Source organism: Orcinus orca, chromosome 15 (assembly GCF_937001465.1).
Source record: "Orcinus orca chromosome 15, mOrcOrc1.1, whole genome shotgun sequence".
Taxonomy (NCBI): Eukaryota; Metazoa; Chordata; class Mammalia; order Artiodactyla; family Delphinidae; genus Orcinus; species Orcinus orca.
In genome coordinates this window covers 23667722-23690523 of record NC_064573.1, presented here as the reverse complement: position 1 = coordinate 23690523, position 22802 = coordinate 23667722, and the positions used below count along the sequence as shown (strand labels likewise).

Genomic DNA, 22802 nt, shown 5'->3' with positions numbered 1-22802 from the left:
GAACCTCGGAAAACATCTGGACCCCCTTTCTCCTTCCTCCTCTGCACAGGTGACGTCCCTTTCGTGCCTCCTGCCTCAGGTCAAGCCTCCCCTACAATTCTTTTTCTGTTAATCCCATGTAGAATCATGCTTTTGGAAACACCATCTTCTTTCTCTTCTTTTTTTTAACATGTCTTGCTTCCCCTACTAGCCTGTTAGCTCTCTGAGGACACAGACTGTCTTTCATTTCTCTGGCATCTGCGCGGCTCCTTTGGTTACTGCCAGGATGGCTACCAACCATTCCTCCCCTCCAGCAAGAGGAAGAGTCCATCCCCATCACTCAATCTGCCCAGATTTGTCTTAATCAACAGAATGTGGCAGAAGCGACCCTGGGCCAGTTCTGGGACTAGACTTGAAGAGGCCTCCCAGCTCATCCTGTTGGAAGTCAGCTGCTGTGTAAAGCAGCCCATGGTGGTCCAATGAAAGAAGGCCACATGTGTGCAGAGAGCAGATCGCGTGGAGGGGAACTGAGGCCCCAGACACAGGACTGGGGCTGTCTATGTCCTCCAGCCCCCTCCAACCACAGTAGAGCAGAGACAAGTCACCCCCACTGAGCCCTGCCAGAATTCCTGACCCACAAAATGTGGTTGCTATTGCAGGCTGCTAAGTTTTGGGGAGGTTAGTTATACATTAACAGATAAATAAAATAGCTCCACAAACACTTGCTGACTGTAGATTTCTAGACTCTCTACTCCTACCACAGGGCCAAGCACATGAACCTTGTCCATTTGGCGAAAGGCCACTCCTGGTCCCCTTTGCTTCTAGAACGTGACCTCCCAGAGCTGGGCTCCACGGGGCACGGCGACTCACCAGGTTCTCATTGGTCAGCCGGGACAGCTCCTGCTGGATGCCGAATTCCAGCTGGGCCTCTGGGGACAGCAGTAGCGTCTGGCAGAAGGTCTGCTGCTGCTCGTCCATCTCCTCCTTCAGGGCCTGCACCTGGGCCTTGAGACCCTCCACCTCCTCCCCGTGCTCACGGCTCTGAGCCTGCAGCTGGGCCTCCAGCAACCTGCACCCGGGAAGGAGGGCAGGTAACCGTGTGGCTTGCGTCTGTGCCCCCAAGTAGGGGCCACACGTGGACACGCAACAGGGGAGCAGCCGAGCAGGGACACAGCAGCAGCAGCAACTGCATGAAACCAACAGGGGACGGACACGGAGGGGAGCAGATCCACGGGGCTGGGCGGGCAAGCAGGCCAGCCTTCCTCTGGGAGGACAGGGGATCAAGGCCAAACACGGCACCCCTTGCCTTAGGCCTTTTTCTCAACCACCCTCATCCCTTTGTTCTTTGTTCCTGAGCACAGTCTATTGGTCTGGGATTGAGAGACTGTCTCCATGTCAAAATATCATCAGCAGAAATAAACTTCTTATAGCATCTTTTCAGTAAGAGCGTCCACATCTGCCCAAAGTTCACAAGAATCTCCTTGCTAAGACAAAACTCTGGTAGACTGAACTAGCTATATTACTTGCATATTTTCCCTTCAGTAGATTCTCTGCAAGTTTTAGAAAGATCCTTTCTTTTTACCTTTTTTTTTAATTTTTGAATTTTATTCATTTTTTATACAGCAGGTTCTTATTAGTTATCTATTGTATATATATTAGTGTATACATGTCAATCCCAATCTCCCAGTTCATCACACCACCACCTCCAACTCCCTGCCGCTTTCCCCCCTTGGTGTCCACACATTTGTTCGCTATAGAAAGATCCCTTCTTTTTATTTACCTTATACCCACTTCATCTCTGGCCTTTTATATACATTTTTTCCCCAGTCAAAACAGAAACTAAGACTAATTGCAAATGATCTGGGGGGGAGGTTTAAGATCAACTGATGTCATGACAAGAAGCAGAGAGACCTAGAGAAGATCTGGAGAAGGTTGGGGAGAAGCTTCGGGAGACTCTGGGCAATTCTGGGAGACACCTTCTATTATGAGGGAATGGGTAAGGAACTAAGGGAGGTTCTGAAGCAGCCTCCTCTTCAGGAAGTTAATTACTGATGTGACTATGATGCTGTCTTCTTGGGCGTAACTACTTGAACAAACTTTCATCAAAAGCCTCCTGACTTGGTCACCCCACCCTCTCCCTGGGATGCAGACAAAGACTGTGACCAGAGCTCAGCAGAGTCAGGACCATGGAAGTGCCTAGGAGACATGTTTCTGCAGTTCTGCTAGTTCTGCTGTCATTCTGGGAGGAGATAATTCCCACAAGACAGGAGGGAGCAAATCTACAAGGGAGCAAGAGAGAGGGGAAAGTCTACACCGGGAAGTCCCGGATGGAAGCAACCCCGTGTTCAGTCAGCTCCACGGCGGCACCAGGTGCAGTGCTTGGCCCCAGGGACTTCTCAGCAAAGTGACACAAATGAATGAAGAACTGACGGAGGGAGGACTGATTCACCCATTCATCACAGGCAGCATTACCAAAGGAAAACAACAATGCGAGGACTGTGGAAAGTAATTTGGTAATTGAATCAGCATTTTTAGGGGACACACAATATTTAGACAACATCCGATCTTGGCTACAATAAACTAAAAGTAATCACCAGTAAGTTATAAATTTAATGAGAGAAATAGACTGGAACGCTTGGGCTCTAGGAACTCTGACCGAAGGATTAGCTCCTGGGTTGCACTGTGAGTTTGCTGCTCACATCTTTCTTATCCTCCATGTAGACTGTAGTTGGGTGACTTAGTCCAGGGTTCTGTGCAAAGTCGGAGAACCCCTGACTTAGCAGGTGAGAAAACTAAACGTGAGAGGTTTGAGGCCACTGCCAGCGGCAGATCTGGTTCTGGATCTCCTGAGGCATAGGGCTGTGCCTTCTTTGTCTTATTAATGCATTCATTTCTTTATGTATTAAAGCACATCCTATTCCCCCTCCCACCCCAAAATAAAACAAACTTCTAGATGGGACAGGAATTTGATCTTACTCCAAAATAGCCACTATAATACAAGTAGCAGCTAATATTTATTCCACGCTTTCTATGTGGCAGGCACGTGCAAAGTGCTTCACCTTCATCTATTCCTTGCAATGACCCGAGGAGGCAGGTCTGATTCTGATCCACATTCTACCAGAGAGGAAATGAAGCCAGATGTCATGTTGCTCACAGGTGGGGCCATGTTTGAACCCACAGCCGGGAGACATGCTGCCTCGAGAACCAGCTGACCTCAACTTTCTTCTGCCAAGTAGAGAGGCTCTTGATACTGTAATGGGACCTCCATGACGTCATCAGCAGGCAGAACTCGGGAGACGATGCGAGAGGCACTGGGCTCCCGCTCCAGCCCGCCGGCATCAGGCCGAGGGTGCTGGGCACAGCACTCACGCCACCTCGCCCAGCCTGTTTCCTCTTCTGGGAAACAAGCCTATTGTTGCGAATCTCAAGTGCACGAAGCTATGCCACAGCCCTGAAAAGCCACGCGCTGGCAGGAAACGTGCGATGTGATCGTCAGGTTGTGTTAATTCTGCGCACATCTAACTTCCTTTGCTAAGCTGATCACCCAGGGCTGATGGCCAAAAGGGTTACGGATTCAGGCTCCAGTAGCAAATGGAACCAGGTTCACATTCTGGATCTTCTGCTCAAGCAGCAAGTTCCTCACACCCTGCAAGCCCCAGTGTCTTTGCCCCGTGAGCGCGCGGTGAGGGTCAGACATGGCGACCCTGGAGCACACTGGGCGCTGGGCTGGTCAGCTCTTCTGAGGTCCAGGCAGTCACTGCAATGGCGACTGGCACACGTGCTGGACGGCAGGCTGCCAGGACCCCTGTGCTTGGAGCACGGCCAGCAGCACAAATGCAGCCGATGCTCTTGACGGATCCTGCAGTCAGGATGGTCAATGTGTAGCACGGAAGCAGCACAGACTCAGAAACCCACAGAATGAAATTCCCCTCATTCTAGAGAGCTGTGCACCTGCTGCCACGTTACCTCCCTCTGGTCTATTCCTTCACCTGCAGAGTGAGTGAGCTGCAGCCGGTGGTCTCTGAGGTCCCGGTGAGCCATCTAGTGCTACCACCTTGACCCAAACAAGCAGCCTTCACACAAAGTGACAGACGACGATGCAAGGGGCTACCCGCCAACACCCCTCCCTGTCTCACCCCCGCGAACTGTGCCCTTGCATCCACTCCAGCTGAAAAACAATTAAGCATAGACACAAGCGGACAGAACAGAGCAGACACAGGAAGAAAGGCACACATTTGACCTGGCAACTTGCTTTAGGCCTTGGTAGGCCAAGCCGAGCTCTCCATCTTCATTCAAGTATCCCCAATCCTCAGTCTTGCTAGAAATAAAGGACAGAAAAACAGGGCGTCCAGTGTAGAGGGAGAGAGAGGGCAGCAGAGAGCCCGGGGAAGAGATACTACAGCCAAGGTGTGGAAAGGCAGGAGGGAAGGCTCCAGAACACCCAGCTCCCCTCCTTTCCCTCCCATCACCAGCACCTCCTCCTGTGGGATCACTGATCACCCCAGGCCAGAAAGCACGCTCCTGAAGACAGAGCAGAGGGTGGCGCCTTTTCTGCTTATCTGCAGCACGGGCCGGGCAGAGGCATTTACCTGTGCTCGCTCACGGTCCTTCCCACTACCAGGAGGATTGGGAAAAGAAAGGGAGAATCAGGAGAGATGCAAACAGGACAGGGAGGAGAGGACCTGCGCAGGGTGGAAGGTGCAGACACTGAGCAGGGCCTAACTGTACAGGGCAGGGTCGGTGGCCTCCCAGATGCCGGATCTGGGGAGCAGCAGGGCGGCACCTTGGGGACACCTGGCTCCGAGAGGACAGGGAATGAGACCACATATTTTGCCTGCTTTGTAATGTGTGTTTCCTTCCTGTCACTTCTTAAGGGCAGAAAAGTATTAATTCATCTCAACTCCTGTCCTCACTGCAGTCTTGCATGAAGAAACAGTTAATAACAACTTTGCTAATAATAACCAGCATGATGAGCACTGAGCTTTCTCCCCTTAACCTTGGCACCCAACTGCATTACTCCTGTTTATTCAGCTGGGAAAGCAGGAGGCCAGATGCCTCCTATTTGCGAGTTATTTTATCCTCTCCATTTGCCCTGTGTTTGCCCAATGCCAGCAGCGCAGCTCCTGGAGACCAGGCACATGTCACATACTCCCCCAGCACGGACCTCCCCCAACCCTACACAGCCCCGGGCACACGTGAGGCCCTCGAAGGCCAGCGGGACTGGGTGGTGGGTGGCAGGCAGAGCCCTGCTGTCCCCACTAGATTTTGGCCCCTCAGTCCCTGCTCCCAGAGGCCTCTGCTCCTGCCGGTTGGATCCCAGTTTTCCTGGCAGGAATCACGAAGCAGGAGCTGCGTTCCCACTGCTTGCTATCAGGACCAGTAACCCCTTCCTATGCCCTGCTGTCAGGCTGTGTGGGAGGTCTGGGGGTGCAGCCACCCATTACACCTCCCCCCAGCTCTGCCTCATGAGGAAGGGCCCAGCCCTTGCAGGGCTCATCCAGGCTGCTTCTTGGGCACAGCTGGCCACACAGACAGCAGGCCCGACTCTGGAGTCAACGAAAAGGAGCAGAGGGAAAGCTAGTGAGGAGGATGCTTTGGGAGCCAGTCCGTGGCCTCTGCTTCCTGGTAATGCTTGTTCTCCCTCCGGCTGGGTGCCTGCCCTGGGACCTCACACAGGCCTGGCTTCTCCAGATACTGTCTTTGCTTGCAGACTCTGCCGGCCCTGCCCTGCTTAGCTCTCAGCTGGTCTGTGTGTCCCATTATCCTTGCCAATCCACACGTGGCCTGGGCTGTGCGAAGCGGGGAGCCGATAGCTTAGGCCTTTCCCTTCCCAGCTGTTAACACTTACATTGAACTCAGGGCCTTTTAGCATCTACTGAGCTAGTGCTTTAACCCAGAGGGCGGGTCACTGGGAATAACTCCTGGCATAGCTGGGGTCATCCTTGGGTCGGGCCCAGAGGTGGGTGTGTCGTTGCTGAAGGGGCCCTCGGAGATCCCTTCCTCCAACTATCTCATTTCCACGTGTGCAGGGACACCAAGCGGTAGATGAGCTGCCTGACACTGACACCTAGGCTAGAACGCAGGTGCCCTGTCTCCCGGCCTTGGTCTCAAGCCCTTTCCTGCCTCACGCTGGCTGGCCCCCCAGACCACGAGGAGGGGCTGCCAGCCTCTGAGGGTCCCCGCACTCCTACGGCTCCCAGCAGACTCCCTCTGCAGGGGGGCACGCGTGTACCGCTGTAATAACATCCAGGCATGGTGCACAAAGATTAGAGTGCCGTGCAGCCCAGTTGTCCCATGGGGCTCAGGACGTCAGGCGCACTTGAGGACACGGGGAGGGGGAAGGGTAAGCTGGGACGAAGTGAGAGAGTGGCCTGGACATATATACACTACCAAACGTAAAATAGATAGCTAGTGGGAAGCAGCCACATAGCACAGGGAGATCAGCTCGGGGCTTTGTGTCCACCTAGAGGGGTGGGATAGGGAGGGTGGGAGGGAGGGAGACGCAAGAGGGAAGAGATATGGGAACATATGTATATGTATAACTGATTCACTTTGTTATAAAGCAGAAACTAACACACCATTGTAAAGCAATTATACTCCAATAAAGATGTTAAAAAAAAGAAGAAGAAGAAAAAAAAACCAGTCAACCAACTCCTGGCCCATCTTTTGTTCCCGTTGAAGGGGTCTCCCTCCACCTCCTCCACACCACTGGGGGCCAGGGCCGGCGAGGGAGCACCCCCTAGTGGTTTGAGAAGGAAACCCCCAAACAAGCTCACGGGAAATTACTTTTTAAAATAAAGCTAAGTCTTGATGTAACTTAATACCAACCCATATTCATGGAGAACCTCCCGTGCATGTGCCCCTGTGCTGAGCCCTGTTCCCAAAGAGGCCAGAGACACACACAAGAGTAAGCAGCGGGCAGAGCCTCTGACAGCGCCCAGGCAACGGCTCCCCTCGGCTAGGGAGCTCCTGCCTGGGCCAATCACCCACGCGGCCCCGGCCTCCGCCTTCACTGTGAGTGAAAGTGCTCAGCTGTGTCATGGGAGAGGTTTCTTCCAGATCGGCAGTATACAACCTAAAACTGGAAATGGCGCGCACCAGAAAAGGCCTCTCCCTCTGTGGAGACTGTGAAACCTAGGACCCAACGACCGGCCCTCTGCCCAGCGGAAGGACCTGCCACCGCATGGACAGACACAGGCAAAGTTCCAGCCAGCTCAGTGTCCCATTTCTACAAAGACCGCTTTGTGCTCCATGGATGTTCTCATTTCTTTACTTCCCACCCAGACTTTCTACCCAACTGCCCAAGAGATTCGGATTCTCTGAGAAGTGGGAGGCAGCAACCCCAATACCAGGAGCAAGAGGAATGTTGAGACCACAGGCCTGGCCACAGAGGAGGGAGCTGTTCATGGATAAATATGGTTATGCCATGGAATTACAGGAGACAGAAGTTGTGCTGATGGCTCAGGACCAACAGAATTTGGGGGAAGATAAGGGAATGATCACCCCTTAGGAGAAAGCTGAGAGCTTCTAGGAGCAGCTGAGCTGGGTCTGTGAGAGAAGCTGAGCAGAGTCTAGCTGCCTCTCCTTCGCCCTGCCCAGCAGGACAGCCTGCAGCAGCTGGGGCTCAAGGCCAAAGGAACCGTAAACTCCAAGCCACCCTAAGGCGGCTGCATGTACCCCTTCCTGGTGAGACCAGGTCTCCATCCTCCTGCGCAGGCCCGTCAGGGGGTGAGTAATAACCCCAGGGTCAGCTGCCCAAGCCCAGGTGGCAACAGCAAACCTGCTCTCTGTGCACAGGGCCTCACGTAGTTTCCCAGCACCTGCTGGGTGGGGAGGGCCTGCAAGGAGGTTTCTTGTGACCTGAGAAAAGGTCCAAGAATGCACACTAAGTCTTGCTCTGGAGTTCCACAGACTTGGGAAGGCTTGGGTGGAACGGGCCAGCAGCGAAAGGAACATGTTCCTGGAGCCAGACCTGAGCCCCGGCAACACCCCTGCCCCCACGCAGCTCTGTGACCTGGGCGCATGCCCCGAGGCGAGGCCAGCCCGAGAGCAGCAGGAACCTCTGTCTCCCAGCCCACCTGCCCGTCTCTCCTGGGAAGACCCTGATGCACTTGGTTCCAGACAGCCCTGAGAAGACGGGCTCTCCAAACACCCAGCCTGTCTGCTGCAGCCCAGCTCTGGGGCACGGACCAGCCTCTCTTTACCCTAGTTCTGCGTTGCTGGCTTCTCTTAGTTCCCCAGATGTGAAAATGAGAGAGTGTTTGGAAGCAGAAGTGCTCTACATATTCCTGTGGCTACTCTCAGAGCAGGCTCTCAACACTGGCTTCTCGCTCCAAATTTGAAAACAAAAGACACAGTTGCAAAGATCAAAAAAGAACTGTATAAACTATGAAAGTTAGCAAGTGAAAAAGTTCTGAACTTGGAGACCAGTACTCTTAGAGGGGCTGTGATTGGGTGGGGTGTGTGTCTGTACTCCTTCCAGAAATCGAAGCAAAATTCAGTGTATACGTTTTTCTAGGGAGACCACAGATTCTCCAATCGCCCCAACTCCAAAATCATCCCTGCATAATACAATTTACATTTCACCCAGAACACTCTCCACTACAGGAAAAGCAACTCTGTCTTCAAAGCACTTTTGCAGGGAGCAGCCCTTGTTGGAAAGGACACCCTCGCTGTCTGGGCTCCAGGAATCACATCCTTATCCTCCTGCCCTGCCAGCCTGCCCACTGCTGTCCTTCCTTGCTGCTGCGATTCAAGGAATTGGAAGAGAGACAAACCCACCAATGTCATTTCCAGGTGCGGGGCAACTGTGGCACTGGTTCTTCTGGCTTCCCTTCCCCGAGGCAGAGGCTCCTTTCTATACTTAACTTGGTTTCACAGGCTCTTAATTCCCTATTGTACCCTGGGTTTGCTGGGAACTGAATTATTTTAAGACATAAGAGAGACTTCCGGGAAGATGGCGGAAGAGTAAGACGCGGAGATCACCTTCCTCTCCACAGACACACCAGAAATACATCTACGCGTGGGACAACTCCTACGGAGCACCTACTGAACGCTGGCAGAAGACCTCAGACCTCCCAAAAGGCAAGGAACCCCCCACGTACCTGGTTAGGGCAAAAGAAAAAACTAAACAGAGACAAAAGGATAGGGACGGGTCCTGCACCAGCGGGAGAGAACTGTGAAGGAGGAAAAGTGTCCACACACTAGGAAGCCCCTTCGCGGGTGGAGACTTCGGGAGGCGGAGTGGGGGAGCTTGGGAGCCGCGGAGGAGAGCACAGCAACAGGGGTGCGGAGGGCAAAGCGGACAGATTCCAGCGCAGAGGATCGGGCCGACCGGCACTCACCAGCCGAGAGGCTTGTCTGCTCGCCCGCCGGGGCGGGCGGGACTGGGAGCTGAGGCTCCGGCTTTTGTCGGAGCGCCGGGAGAGGACTGAGGTTGGCGACGTGAACACAGCCTGCAGGGCGTTGGTGCGCCGCGGCTAGCCGGGAGAGAGTCCGGGGAAAAGTCTGGACCTGCCGAAGAGGCAAGAGACTTTTACGTCCCTCTTTGTTTCCTGGTGCACGAGGAGAGGGGATTAAGAACGCTGCTTGAGAGAGCTCCAGGGACGGGCGCGAGCCGCGGCTTAAGAGTGCGGAGCCCAGAGACGGACATGGGACGCTAAGGCCGCTGCTGCCGCCGCCAGGAGGCCTGTGTGCGAACACAGGTCACTAGCCACACGCCCTTCCGGGGAGCCTGTGCAGCCCGCCACTGCCAGGGTCCCGGGATCCAGGGACGGCTCCCCCGGGAGAGCGCACGGCGCGCCTCAGGCTGCAGCGTCACGCCGGCCTCTGCCGCTGCAGGCCCGCCCCGCACTCCGTGACCCTCCCTACCCCCGGGCCTGAGTGAGCCAGAGCCTCCGAATCAGCGGCTCCTATAACCCCGTCCTGTCTGAGCAAAGAACAGACGCCCTCCGGCGACCTACACGCACAGGCGGGGCCAAATCCAAAGCTGAGCCCCTGGGAACTGTCAGAACAAAGAAGAGAAAGGGAAATCTCTCCCAGCAGCCTCAGAAGCAGCGGATTAAAGCTCCACGATCAACTTGATATAACCCTGCATCTGTGGAATACCTGAATAGACAACGAATCATCCCAAATTAAGGAGCCCTGTGGATGAAAGGCTCTTGGTGCTGCAGCCAGGAGTCAGTGCTGTGCCTCTGAGGTGGGAGAGCCAACTTCAGGACACTGGTCCACAAGAGGCCTCCCAGCTGCACATAATATCAAACAGCAAAAATCTCCGAGAGATCTCCATCTCAACGCCAGCACCCAGCTTCACTCAACGACCAGCAAGCTACAGTGCTGGACATCCTATGCCAAACAACTAGCAAGACAGGAACACAACCCCACCCATTAGCAGAGAGGCTGCCCAAAATCATAGTAAGTCTACAGACACCCCAAAACACACCACCAGACGTGGACCTGCCCACCAGAAAGACAAGATCCAGCCTCATCCACCAGAACACAGGCACTAGTACCCTCCACCAGGAAGCCTACACAACCCACTGAACCAACCTTAGCCACTGGGGACAGACACAAAAAACAACAGGAACTACGAACCTTCAGCCTGCAAAAAAGGAGACCCCAAACACAGTAAGATAAGCAAAATGAAAAGACAGAAAAACACACAGCAGATGAAGGAGCAAGATAAAAACCCACCAGACCTAACAAATGAAGAGGAAATAGGCAGTCTACCTGAAAAAGAATTCAGAATAATGATAGTAAGGTTGATCCGAAATCTTGGAGATAGAATGGACAATAGAATGGACAAATTGCAAGAATCAGTTAACAAGGACCTAGAAGAACTAAAGATGAAACAAGCAACGATGAACAACACAATAAATGAAATTAAAAGTACTCTAGACGGGATCAATAGCAGAATAACTGAGGCAGAAGAACGGATAAGTGACCTGGAAGATAAAATAGTGGAAATAACTACTGCAGAGCAGAATAAAGAAAAAAGAATGAAAAGAACTGAGGACAGTCTCAGAGACCTCTGGGACAACATTAAACACACCAACATTCGAATTATAGGGGTTCCAGAAGAAGAAGAGAAAAAGAAAGGGACTGAGAAAATATTTGAAGAGATTATAGTTGAAAACTTCCCTAATATGGGAAAAGAAATAGTTAATCAAGTCCAGGAAGCACAGAGAGTCCCATACAGGATAAATCCAAGGAGAAATACGCCAAGACACATATTAATCAAACTGTCAAAAATTAAATACAAAGAAAACATATTAAAAGCAGCAAGGGAAAAACAACAAATAACACACAAGGGAATCCCCATAAGGTTAACAGCTGATCTTTCAGCAGAAACTCTGCAAGCCAGAAGGGAGTGGCAGGACATATTGAAAGTGTTGAAGGAGAAAAACCTGCAACCAAGATGACTCTACCCAGCAAGGATCTCATTCAGATTTGATGGAGAAATTAAAACCTTTACAGACAAGCAAAAGCTGAGAGACTTCAGCACCACCAAACCAGCTCTACAACAACTGCTAAAGGAACTTCTCTAGGCAAGAAACACAAAAGAAGGAAAGGACCTACAATAACGAACCCCAAACAATTAAGAAAATGGGAATAGGAACACACATATCGATAATTACCTTAAATGTAAATGGACTAAATGCTCCCACCAAAAGACACAGATTGGCTGAATGGATACAAAAACAAGACCCATATATTTGCTGTCTACAAGAGACCCACTTCAGACCTAGAGACACATACAGACTGAAAGTAAGGGGATGGAAAAAGGTCTTTCATGCAAATGGAAACCAAAAGAAAGCTGGAGTAGCAATTCTCGTATCAGACAAAATAGATTTTAAAACAAAGACTATTAGAAGAGACAAAGAAGGACACTACATAATGATCAAGGGATCGATCCAAGAGGAAGATATAACAATTGTAAATATTTATGCACCCAACATAGGTGCACCTCAATACATAAGGCAAATACTGACAACCATAAAAGGGGAAATCGACAGTAACACATTCATAGTAGGGGACTTTAACACCCCACTTTCACCAATGGACAGATCATCCAAAATGAAAATAAATAAGGAAACACAAGCTTTAAATGATACATTAAACGAGATGGAGTTAATTGATATTTATAGGACATTCCATCCAAAAACAACAGAATACACATTTTTCTCAAGTGCTCATGGAACATTCTCCAGGATAGATCATATCTTGGGTCACAAATCAAGCCTTGGTAAATTTAAGAAAATTGAAATTGTATCAAGTATCTTTTCTGACCACAACGCCATGAGACTAGATATCAATTACAGGAAAAGATCTGTAAAAAATACAAACACATGGAGGCTAAACAATACACTACTTAATAATGAAGTGATCACTGAAGAAATCAAAGAGGAAATCAAAAAATACCTAGAAACAAACGACAATGGAGACACAACGACCCAAAACCTGTGGGATGCAGCAAAAGCAGTTCTAAGGGGGAAGTTTATAGCAATACAAGCCCACCTTAAGAAGCAGGAAACATCTCAAATAAACAACCTAACCTTGCACCTCAAGCAATTAGAGAAAGAAGAACAAAAAAACCCCAAAGCTAGCAGAAGGAAAGAAATCATAAAAATCAGATCAGAAATAAATGAAAAAGAAATGAAGGAAACAATAGCAAAGATCAATAAAACTAAAAGCTGGTTCTTTGAGAAGATAAACAAAATAGATAAACCACTAGCCAGACTCATCAAGAAAAAAAGGGAGAAGACTCAAATCAATAGAATTAGAAATGAAAAAGGAGAGGTAACAACTGACACTGCAGAAATAAAAGAGATCATGAGAGATTACTACAAGCAACTCTATGCCAATAAAATGGACAATCTGGAAGAAATGGACAAATTCTTAGAAATGCACAACCTGCCAAGACTGAATCAGGAAGAAATAGAAAATATGAACAGACCAATCACAAGCACTGAAATTGAAACTGTGATTAAAAATCTTCCAACAAAGAAAAGCCCAGGACCAGATGGCTTCACAGGCGAATTCTATCAAACATTTAGAGAAGAGCTAACACCTATCCTTCTCAAACTCTTCCAAAATATAGCAGAGGGAGGAACACTCCCAAACTCCTTCTACGAGGCCACCATCACCTTGATACCAAAACCAGACAAGGATGTCACAAAGAAAGAAAACTACAGGCCAATATCACTGATGAACATAGATGCAAAAATCCTCAACAAAATACTAGCAAACAGAATCCAACAGCACATTAAAAGGATCATACACCATGATCAAGTGGGGTTTATTCCAGGAATGCAAGGATTCTTCAATATACGCAAATCTATCAATGTGATAAACCATATTAACAAACTGAAGGAGAAAAACCATATGATCATCTCAATAGATGCAGAGAAAGCTTTTGACAAAATTCAACACCCATTTATGATAAAAACCCTGCAGAAAGTAGGCATAGAGGGAACTTTGCTCAACATAATAAAGGCCATATATGACAAGCCCACAGCAAACATCATCCTCAATGGTGAAATACTGAAAGCATTTCCACTAAGATCAGGAACAAGACAAGGTTGCCCACTCTCACCACTCTTATTCAACATAGTTTTGGAAGTTTTAGCCACAGCAATCAGAGAAGAAAAGGAAATAAAAGGAATCCAAATCGGAAAAGAAGAAGTAAAGCTGTCACTGTTTGCAGATGACATGATCCTATACATAGAGAACCCTAAAGATGCTACCAGAAAACTACTAGAGCTAATCAATGAATTTGGTAAAATGGCAGGATACAAAATTAATGCACAGAAATCTCTGGCATTCCTATATACTAATGATGAAAAATCTGAAAGTGAAATCAAGAAAATACTCCCATTTACCATTGCAACAAAAAGAATAACATATCTAGGAATAAACCTACCTAAGGAGACAAAAGATCTGTATGCAGAAAATTATAAGACACTGATGAAAGAAATTAAAGACGATACAAATAGATGGAGAGATATACCATGTTCTTGGACTGGAAGAATCAACATTGTGAAAATGACTCTACTACCGAAAGCAATCTATAGATTCAATGCAATCCCTATCAAACTACCACTGGCATTTTTCACAGAACTAGAACAAAAAATTTTGCAATTTGTATGGAAACACAAAAGACCCCGAATAGCCAAAGCAATCTTGAGAACGAAAGAAGGAACTGGAGGAATCAGGCTCCCAGACTTCAGACTATACTACAAAGCTACAGTTATCAAGACGGTATGGTACTGGCACAAGAACAGAAAGATAGATCAATGGAACAGGATAGAAAGCCCAGAGATAAACCCACGCACATATGGTCACCTTATCTTTGACAAAGGAGGCAGAAATGTACAGTGGAGAAAGGACAGCCTATTCAATAAGTGGTGCTGGGAAAACTGGACAGCTACATGTAAAAGTATGAAATTAGATCACTCCCTAACACCATACACAAAAATAAGCTCAAATGGATTAAAGACCTAAATGTAAGGCCAGAAACTATCAAACTCTTAGAGGAAAACATAGGCAGAACACTCTATGACATACATCACAGCAAGGTCCTTTTTGACCCACCTCCTAGAGAAATGGAAATAAAAACAAGAGTAAACAAATGGGACCTAATGAAACTTAAAAGCTTTTGCGCAGCAAAGGAAACCATAAAGAAGACCAAAAGACAACTCTCAGAATGGGAGAAAATATTTGCAAATGAAGCAACTGACAAAGGATTGATCTCCAAAATTTATAAGCAGCTCATGCAGCTTAATAACAAAAAAAGAAACAACCCAATCCAAAAATGGGCAGAAGACCTAAATAGACATTTCTCCAAAGAAGATATACAGAGTGCCAACAAACACATGAAAGAATGCTCAACATCACTAATCATGAGAGAAATGCAAATCAAAACTACAATGAGATATCATCTCACACCAGTCAGAATGGCCATCATCAAAAAATCTAGAAACAATAAATGCTGGAGAGGGTGTGGAGAAAAGGGAACCCTCTTACACTGTTGGTGGGAATGTAAATTGATACAGCCACTGTGGAGAACAGTATGGAGGTTCCTTAAAAAGCTACAAATAGAACTACCATATGACCCAGCAATCCCACTACTGGGCATATACCCTGAGAAAACCATAATTCAAAAAGAGTCATGTACCAAAATGTTCATTGCAGCTCTATTTACAATAGCCCAGAGATGGAAACAACCTAAGTGTCCATCATCGGATGAATGGATAAAGAAGATGTGGCACATATATACAATGGAATATTACTCAGCCATAAAAAGAGACGAAATTGAGCTATTTGTAATGAGGTGGATAGACCTAGAGTCTGTCATACAGAGTGAAGTAAGTCAGAAAGAGAGAGACAAATACCGTATGCTAACACATATATATGGAATTAAAAAAAAAAAATGTCATGAAAAACCTAGGGGTGAAACAGGAATAAAGACACAGACCTACTAGAGAATGGACTTGAGGCTATGGGGAGGGGGAAGGGTAAACGGTGACAAAGCGATAAAGAGGCATGGACATGTATACACTACCAAACGTAAGGTAGATAGCTAGTGGGAAGCAGCCGCATAGCACAGGGAGATCAGCTCGGTGCTTTGTGACCGCCTGGAGGGGTGGGATAGGGAGGGTGGGAGGGAGGGAGACGCAAGCGGGAAGAGATATGGGAATATATGTATATATATAACTGATTCATTTTGTTGTGAAGCTGAAACTAACATACCATTGTAAAGCAATTATACTCCAATAAAGATGTTAAAAATAAAATAAAATAAAATAAAATAAAATTAAAAAAAGACATAAGAAAAGCTATTTTTATTTTATCACCATCATCATTATTGCTGCAAAGGAAGACAAATCCAGGGTATTAAGCATCCCCTGGGAAACCTATACTTAGGTCTGGAGGCCTAACAACCATCTGGATGAACAAAAAGGGGGCTGATAACAGCGACGGTCCATGAAGATCAGAAAGCTAAGCACACGCGCTTGTCAGGACCAAGCTCCCAGTTTCCCCAGTTTCCTTCTTCCTCTTAAAAAATTTTAAAATATCACCTGTGTTCCTTTTTCTTATTCACCTCATTTCTTATCGTCACCCAAGGTGATTTAAAATGACTACATCTTGACTCAGTTTTGGCATTCAGAGATTCACCTTCATTTCCTTCTTTCCCTCCTCTTGAAAGAAACTGAATGTCCTCCTGGGAAATTCAGGCCTGGGGGCCTGCTAAAATACCCTCACCTCCCGATCACCTACACAGCGGGCTGGGGGCAGCCCAGCCTGGGAGTCTGGCCTTCGGATTCTACCTGGACTCAGTTACAGGCCCGTCGTGGGCCTGAGTAGCTCGGTTTTCTCATCCGCAGAAAGAGGGGCCAGATGAGAAGATCTGGGAATCAAAGCCCTGGGAAGTCCTCACGTCGTTCGGTGACGCTCCTGCAAACAGGTTCATGCTGCACTCCCAGTGCCCCCTACTGATGACTTTCTGGGTGCACTTGCTGCTTTTAGCAATTTTAAACAAATGCTTGATGATGGATCAACATTCAGGAAGAGAGACAGGTAGCCAGGGAAAAGGCCAGCTCCGGTTTTACAAGTGCCCACAGAGGCACAGGTAGTAAGAGGGGCTGTAACGACACTGATGTTTACTGCGTGCTTATCATGGGCAGGCACTGCTCTGAGGGCTTTGCACGGACTAACTCGCCTAACCTCAGTCACCCTATGTGGTAGGCTGCGATGACCGTCCCCAGTTCACAGGGGAGGAAACCAAGCACTGAGCGGTTTGAAGTGTCCCTAAATAGCTGGTAAGCGAATGGAACCCCAGCGCGCACTCTCAAGTGCTCGGCTGCACTACCTCGGGGGCCCTGCTCTGTCCTGTGTCTCGGGGCCCTGCTGCCTCCCTCCGTCACTCTCTTTTGCCTTAACCCTGCGTAGCTCCCCCTTGAGGGGAGACCAGAAGTGGGAAAGTTCTGGAATTTAGTCCAGGCTGAAGTCCAGGGAAATCTCCTTTTAGCCAATATGGTAGTGGTCACATTCTCCCATCCAATCTCTGCAGTGCCTGGCTTGGGTTCCATGTCTTAAATGCCAGGGCCAGTGTCGCGTGCGTCCACCAGCTGGGCTGAGTAAAGCTGGTAGACGGGGCACACAGCTGGAGCAGCCCCTCCGACACTACTCAGATGGGCTCACTTGGCACCTGCTTCCGTTTCAACGAGAAAAGTCGCTCCCAGCCAGTCCTTCCCTCTCGTCCTGCCAAACCTCCCAGGGAAGCTCCCTTCCCTGGTGCTTTTCAGAGGATCTGGGTTCGGGATGTTCCAGGGGTGCTCGCTGGAGTCCCGCTGATGCTAACAGCAGGCTTCCTTAGCGCACGGGACTCACCAAGTCCGCTCCTCCTCATTTATCTCCTATAAAAACCAACACCCTGTTGCTGAGCGCGAGGTCAGTGCCTGAGGAATGGCCCTCACATACCAGGCTGGGCAGGGCTCCTTCCCCGTCGCCCCCTTCAGGCACAGTGACTGCAAGGTGGGGCTTACCTGTTCGTCTGGCAGACCCCGTGATAGGCCTCGATAGCGTCTTCCTGATCCACGTGCTTTTCACTGTTAGGCCAACTTGTCCTGGCATTGATGTTTGGCTCCTAGAACGTCCCAGATTAAAAAATAAATAACTCTGATTATACAAACAATTGTCAGGAAACGACTATACACAGAGGGAGAAAAACGAGCCTTTGGGAAAAGACAAAGGCAGCAGAAGACTTCAGATAACAGAGGTTAATCCCCGGCAGGAACGTGACTTTTAAAAATCACACTGGGGGCTTCCCTGGTGGCGCAGGGGTTGGGAGTCCGCCTGCCGATGCAGGGGACACGGGTTCGTGCCCCGGTCCGGGAAGATCCCACATGCCACGGAGCAGCTGGGCCCGTGAACCATGGCCGCTGAGCCTGCGTGTCCAGAGCCTGTGCTCCGCAACGGGAGAGGCCACAGCAGTGAGAGGCCCGCGTACCACACACACACACACAAAAAAATCACATTGGGAGAGTCAGGGAGAATCACGGTCACAGTCAGAGGCCTGGCTATGAAAGGCAGAGAGGGTGGAGGGGAGGCTGGGGGAGGGAGAGGCAAGGATGGTGTCCCTGGAGGAGAAAGCTCCCCGAAGGCGGAGGAGATGACTGAAATCTGTCTTAGGTTGGAATCCTGCACACTCAGCGCTGCCCACCTGCCCCAGCTCCCCCGCCCCCTGGGCCCACGCCCAGAGCAGCCCAGGTGGCCTCCGGCCCCTCCCGCCCGCTCCTCAATCTGTGCAGGAGGGGGAAACATTAGGAACAAACGCTCAGTTGCACTTGTCACCCTGGGAGAGCTGAGAGAGAAGGAAGGCTTTCTTTACCTGGGAAACAGTAAATAGCAAGGGGCAAGACCTGAGGTGAGAGAACCAGGCCACGGGGGCTGCTCAGGCCGTGGCCCAGGTTTACTCTAATTCTGAGCCTCGTTCCTTTTGAGCTTGTTCCTACTGAGTAACTTCAGAAGGTCCTAGAAACTTCCAGCAGCCTCCTGTGAAAAGGCATGCTGGGAGGACAGCTGGTACCTTGCTCTACTTTCAGAGGAGACTCTAAAAGACTCTGCTATTTTAGGTTGAAGGTCCTCCTGTGTAAAGAAACGTAAGAAAAACACCTCTCCCCCTAGCGTGGCCCCAATGCCCCGCCCGCGGCCCCCTCTCCTCACCGAGCCCTTGCCAGCCAGGCGGCGCTGGTCGGCGCTCACGATCTGGGTCCTCAGGATGAGCACCTCCTCCTTGCGCACCTCCAGCTCCTCGTGGGCCAGCTTGAGCTGGTTCAGCAGGAGGCAGTAGCTGTCAGGGGTGCCGTGGGCGGCGCTGTGCTCTGAGGCTTGGTCGGCCACGGCTTTCCTCAGCTCATTCAGCTCATTCTTCAGCTTCTTGTTCTCCGACTCCAGCTCCTGCCTCTGGAAGGCAGCCCGGCAACATACTCATCACTCCCTGGAGACCGGGCAGCGTACCCGGGGGGCCTCCTCCTCCACCTTCCTGAACCACCTGCCCCGTCCACCTGGGAAGCTAAGAGCAACCTTCCCGTGTTAACGACGGGGCACACAGTATACGTTCTGACTATGTCAGCAAGTGGTCAAAGCTGGGGCCTGGACTTGAACCCAGACCCTCAAGTTATCGGTGCCAAGGATCTGACATGATGCCTGTATGGTCGCAATCCATAGTGATTCAGTGGGGTTCGTATTTCTAGGCGTATTTGGCTATGAAACCCTTCTTAGTGGAAGTGCTGGGTTAACAATTTTAAACATGTTGTTAACACAGGACTTCCTGGAACCCTAATATGTGAATGTATCTTTTGACTTTCCAAGAGAGAACATAAAATGCCTGATATCCTAAACTTATTTGTCTAGAGAGGCCTCCTTGCCGTTTTCTTCTAAGGAGCATCACACGGACTAGTGTTTTGGAGAACAGACCAAGAACATTGTTTTGGTCATACGGAAAGCCGTCAATTGCAAGTGCTAGCAGAGAAAACACTGCCTGTAGACAGAGTCAAAAATACCATTGACATTTTTTTTTTTTTAAATTCCATATATATGTGTTAGCATACGGTATTTGTCTCTCTCTTTCTGACTTACTTCACTCTGTATGACAGACTCTAGGTCTATCCACCTCATTACAAATAGCTCAATTTCGTCTCTTTTTATGGCTGAGTAATATTCCATTGTATATATGTGCCACATCTTCTTTATCCATTCATCCGATGATGGACACTTAGGTTGTTTCCATCTCTGGGCTATTGTAAATAGAGCTGCAATGACATATATACACTACCAAACGTAAGGCAGTTAGCTAGTGGGAAGCAGCCGCATAGCACAGGGAGATCAGCTCGGTGCTTTGTGACCGCCTGGAGGGGTGGGATAGGGAGGGTGGGAGGGAGGGAGACGCAAGCGGGAAGAGATATGGGAATATATGTGTATATATAACTGATTCATTTTGTTGTGAAGCTGAAACTAACATACCATTGTAAAGCAATTATACTCCAATAAAGATGTTAAAAAAAAAAATACCATTGAAACTCAGTTTTGGAATGTATTTAAAATTTTCTAGGTAAAATATTTAACTGTGTGTTTGAGATGAAATCAGATAATTTAAAGTCTGATAATTACACATAAATTGCTGATAAGGCTCTGGAATACATGGGATTCAAACTTTCCCACAGAAAACCAAGAACGTGGATAACTGGGCACTGGTTACACAGGATCGCAAAGCTAGGAGGTCACTGGGTAGAACCCTTTTACTTAATGAACGAGGAAGCTGAGGATGGAGCAGAGAAGGCTCACAGTGAGTTTACAGGCTGGTCCAGGGTCCTTCCCACTACTGCACCACACACGTGGTCATTTCTGGGAGATTTGGGATCAGGCATGGAGACAAGTGATTCTGCAGAAATGAGAAGGGCCCTGGGGTGTGGTGATTACTGGCGTGTCTAGTTATTAAGTTCAGGAGTTAAGATTCCACTCAGAGCCTGGGTGATTTTCCTTCTGCTAGCAGTGTGCACTCCCAGGACAAGCCAGCACTGCCTGACAAAGGTGCACTGGCTTGGAGGCAGGAGCCCTGGGTCCTCACTCTGGCTCGACGTACAACTTTGTACCCCTGGAAGCTCTGCTTTCTCAGGTGTGGTTCAAGGGACTGAGACCAGATGGTGGATGAAGTTTCCTCTGGCTCTGACCAGAGTTGAGTGGGCATCAGAATCCCCAGAGGGTGTGTTAAAACCCAGATTGCTGGACCCACCACAGAGCTGCTGATTCAGCAGGTCTGGGCTGAAGCCCAAGAATCTGCATTTCTAGCATGATCCCAGTGATACCGCTGGTCCCAGGACCCCTCTTAAGAGAACCACTGGGATAGACCATTTTATCATCTTTAAAATGAGGGGTGAGACTGATGTCCCGATAGCCTAACAAGATCCCGTGTTCCTTTCCTTCCTCTGGGGCTAAGCCTCCCTCAGGAAAGGAAGCTGAAGGATGGTGTACAGAAAGCCCTGTAACAGGCATTTATCACAGCAAGAGACTCCCCTGCCCCTGGGAAGGTGTTAAACCTTTTAAATATCACATGAGAAAGTAAATCTAATCAATAGTTCAAAAGAGAAAATCCTACCTAGCACCCTCTTCTTATACCATTAGTGTGGCCCTAGCTGTTCAAAAAGCTGTGGGAATGACTCAGGGCTGTTCTGAGCAATATGGCTGTTACCAGAGTTATCTGCAGTCCTGTAAGTGGGACCAGGCTTGAGTGGCCCTGGCAGACTGGATAAATTCCCAACTCCCAAGTCTCTGGGAAAGAGGACAGGGGAGGGGGAATGCCCCATGTAACGCCCCTTTTCTGTACCTCCCACCCACCCCCGCCCACACGGCGCATCGCTGCAGTAAATGCAGGCCCGCTTGTCCTCAGACCCGAGCCCTTCCACCCTCCACCTGGCCACCTCCTGCTGGACACGCTGGGAGAGCCCTCGGCCTTACATATCTCCATCCTGGTCTGGGTTGTTTTTCAAAGTGAGTCCACTCCACTGGCACATTTTACTCTAACTGAAGCTGTATCAGGCAGGTAAGATACACGTGACATAATAATAAATATATATTTGGTCTCTGGCTCTGGTTCCTGGAAGAGCTTCTTAAACTCTTGTAACCTCCTAGTGTTAGAGGTGAGAGGAACATCTTCTATTGTATTTGGTCTTAGCCCCTGGTTCCTGGCACAGAGCTCCTAAACCCTTGGAATTTCCTGAGTGATGAGGTGAGGGAAGTGTCTTCTGTTATTCATCGTAAGCCCCTTTCAACCACGCTGGAGTTTATGCTGAGGTAACTCTCCGAGGATGGGGGCTTCCAGAGGACCCAAGCCTGGGGTTAGAGCTCTGCAGCCTTCAGCCCACCCATCGACCTTAGGAAAGGGGAGGAGGAGGGCAGGAGATGGAGTTAAACACCAACGGCCAATGATTTAACCCCATCATGTCTGTGTTAACGGAACCTCCACAAAACCTCTCAGGGACGGGGTTTGGGAGCTTCCGGTTGATGCACACGTGGAGGTGTCTGGAGAGGGCTGGACACTCCGAGTCCCCTCCCACACGCGTCACACCCCTTCCATCTGGCCTTTCCTGAGTTGTACCCTTCACAGTAAACCAGTAATAGTAAGTAAAATGCTTTCCTGAGTTCTGTGAACCGTTGTTAACAAATTATCAAACATGAGGAGGGGGGCATGGGAACTCATGATCGTAGCAGAGTCCTGGGGACCCACCGATGTGACTGGCATCTGAAGAGGGGGCAGTCCTGTGGGGCTGAGCCCCTAACCAGCAGGGTCTGTGTTAACCCTCGGAAGTTTGTGCCACAGTTGAATTTAATTGTAGGACTCCTAGTTGGTGTCCACAGAGAACTGGAGAATTGCTTGATGTGGAAAACTCATACATTTTGTCTCAGGGGTGTTTGGAGTAAATACAAATTTTCCTTCACTTGAAAGATGAAGAAACTCAAGTGCGGGAAGGGGAAACTGTGGGCTTACGGCTCCACTTATGCGTAGACGGAAGCTCAGGACTGGACTTGCCGTTGCCCAGCACCATCATCCGTCCTCCGTAGGGTGAGTTAAGGAAGCTTGTCTTCCAAGAATCTTACCTTCAGACTATTGTAGGCTAGATCTGCATCCTGGTCCACATCTAAGTCACTGCTTGGCCGTTCCGCCTGCATGGATGAAGAGGCAAGGAGGTGAGCACGGGCTGCAAGGCAGCTGTTCCACAGGACGATTTCCCACCACGGTCAGGACGAGCTTGTTTTGCCCTTGC

The 22802-nt window shown here is 49.3% G+C and overlaps 1 protein-coding gene across 4 annotated transcripts in view; it reads right to left on the bottom strand.

The window, feature by feature from the left end:
* Positions 1-22802, bottom strand: part of MYO5B (myosin VB) — a 387779-nt gene that overhangs the window by 17978 nt on the left and 346999 nt on the right. For all 4 annotated transcript variants that reach the window (XM_033421389.2, XM_033421388.2, XM_049697846.1 and 1 more), the window contains 4 exons: positions 22636-22701; positions 18706-18945; positions 17526-17626; positions 850-1048 (listed from right to left, as the gene is read on the bottom strand). In XM_033421389.2, coding sequence (XP_033277280.1) covers positions 850-1048; positions 17526-17626; positions 18706-18945; positions 22636-22701 — 606 coding nt within the window. The remainder of the gene's footprint in view (positions 1-849; positions 1049-17525; positions 17627-18705; positions 18946-22635; positions 22702-22802) is intronic.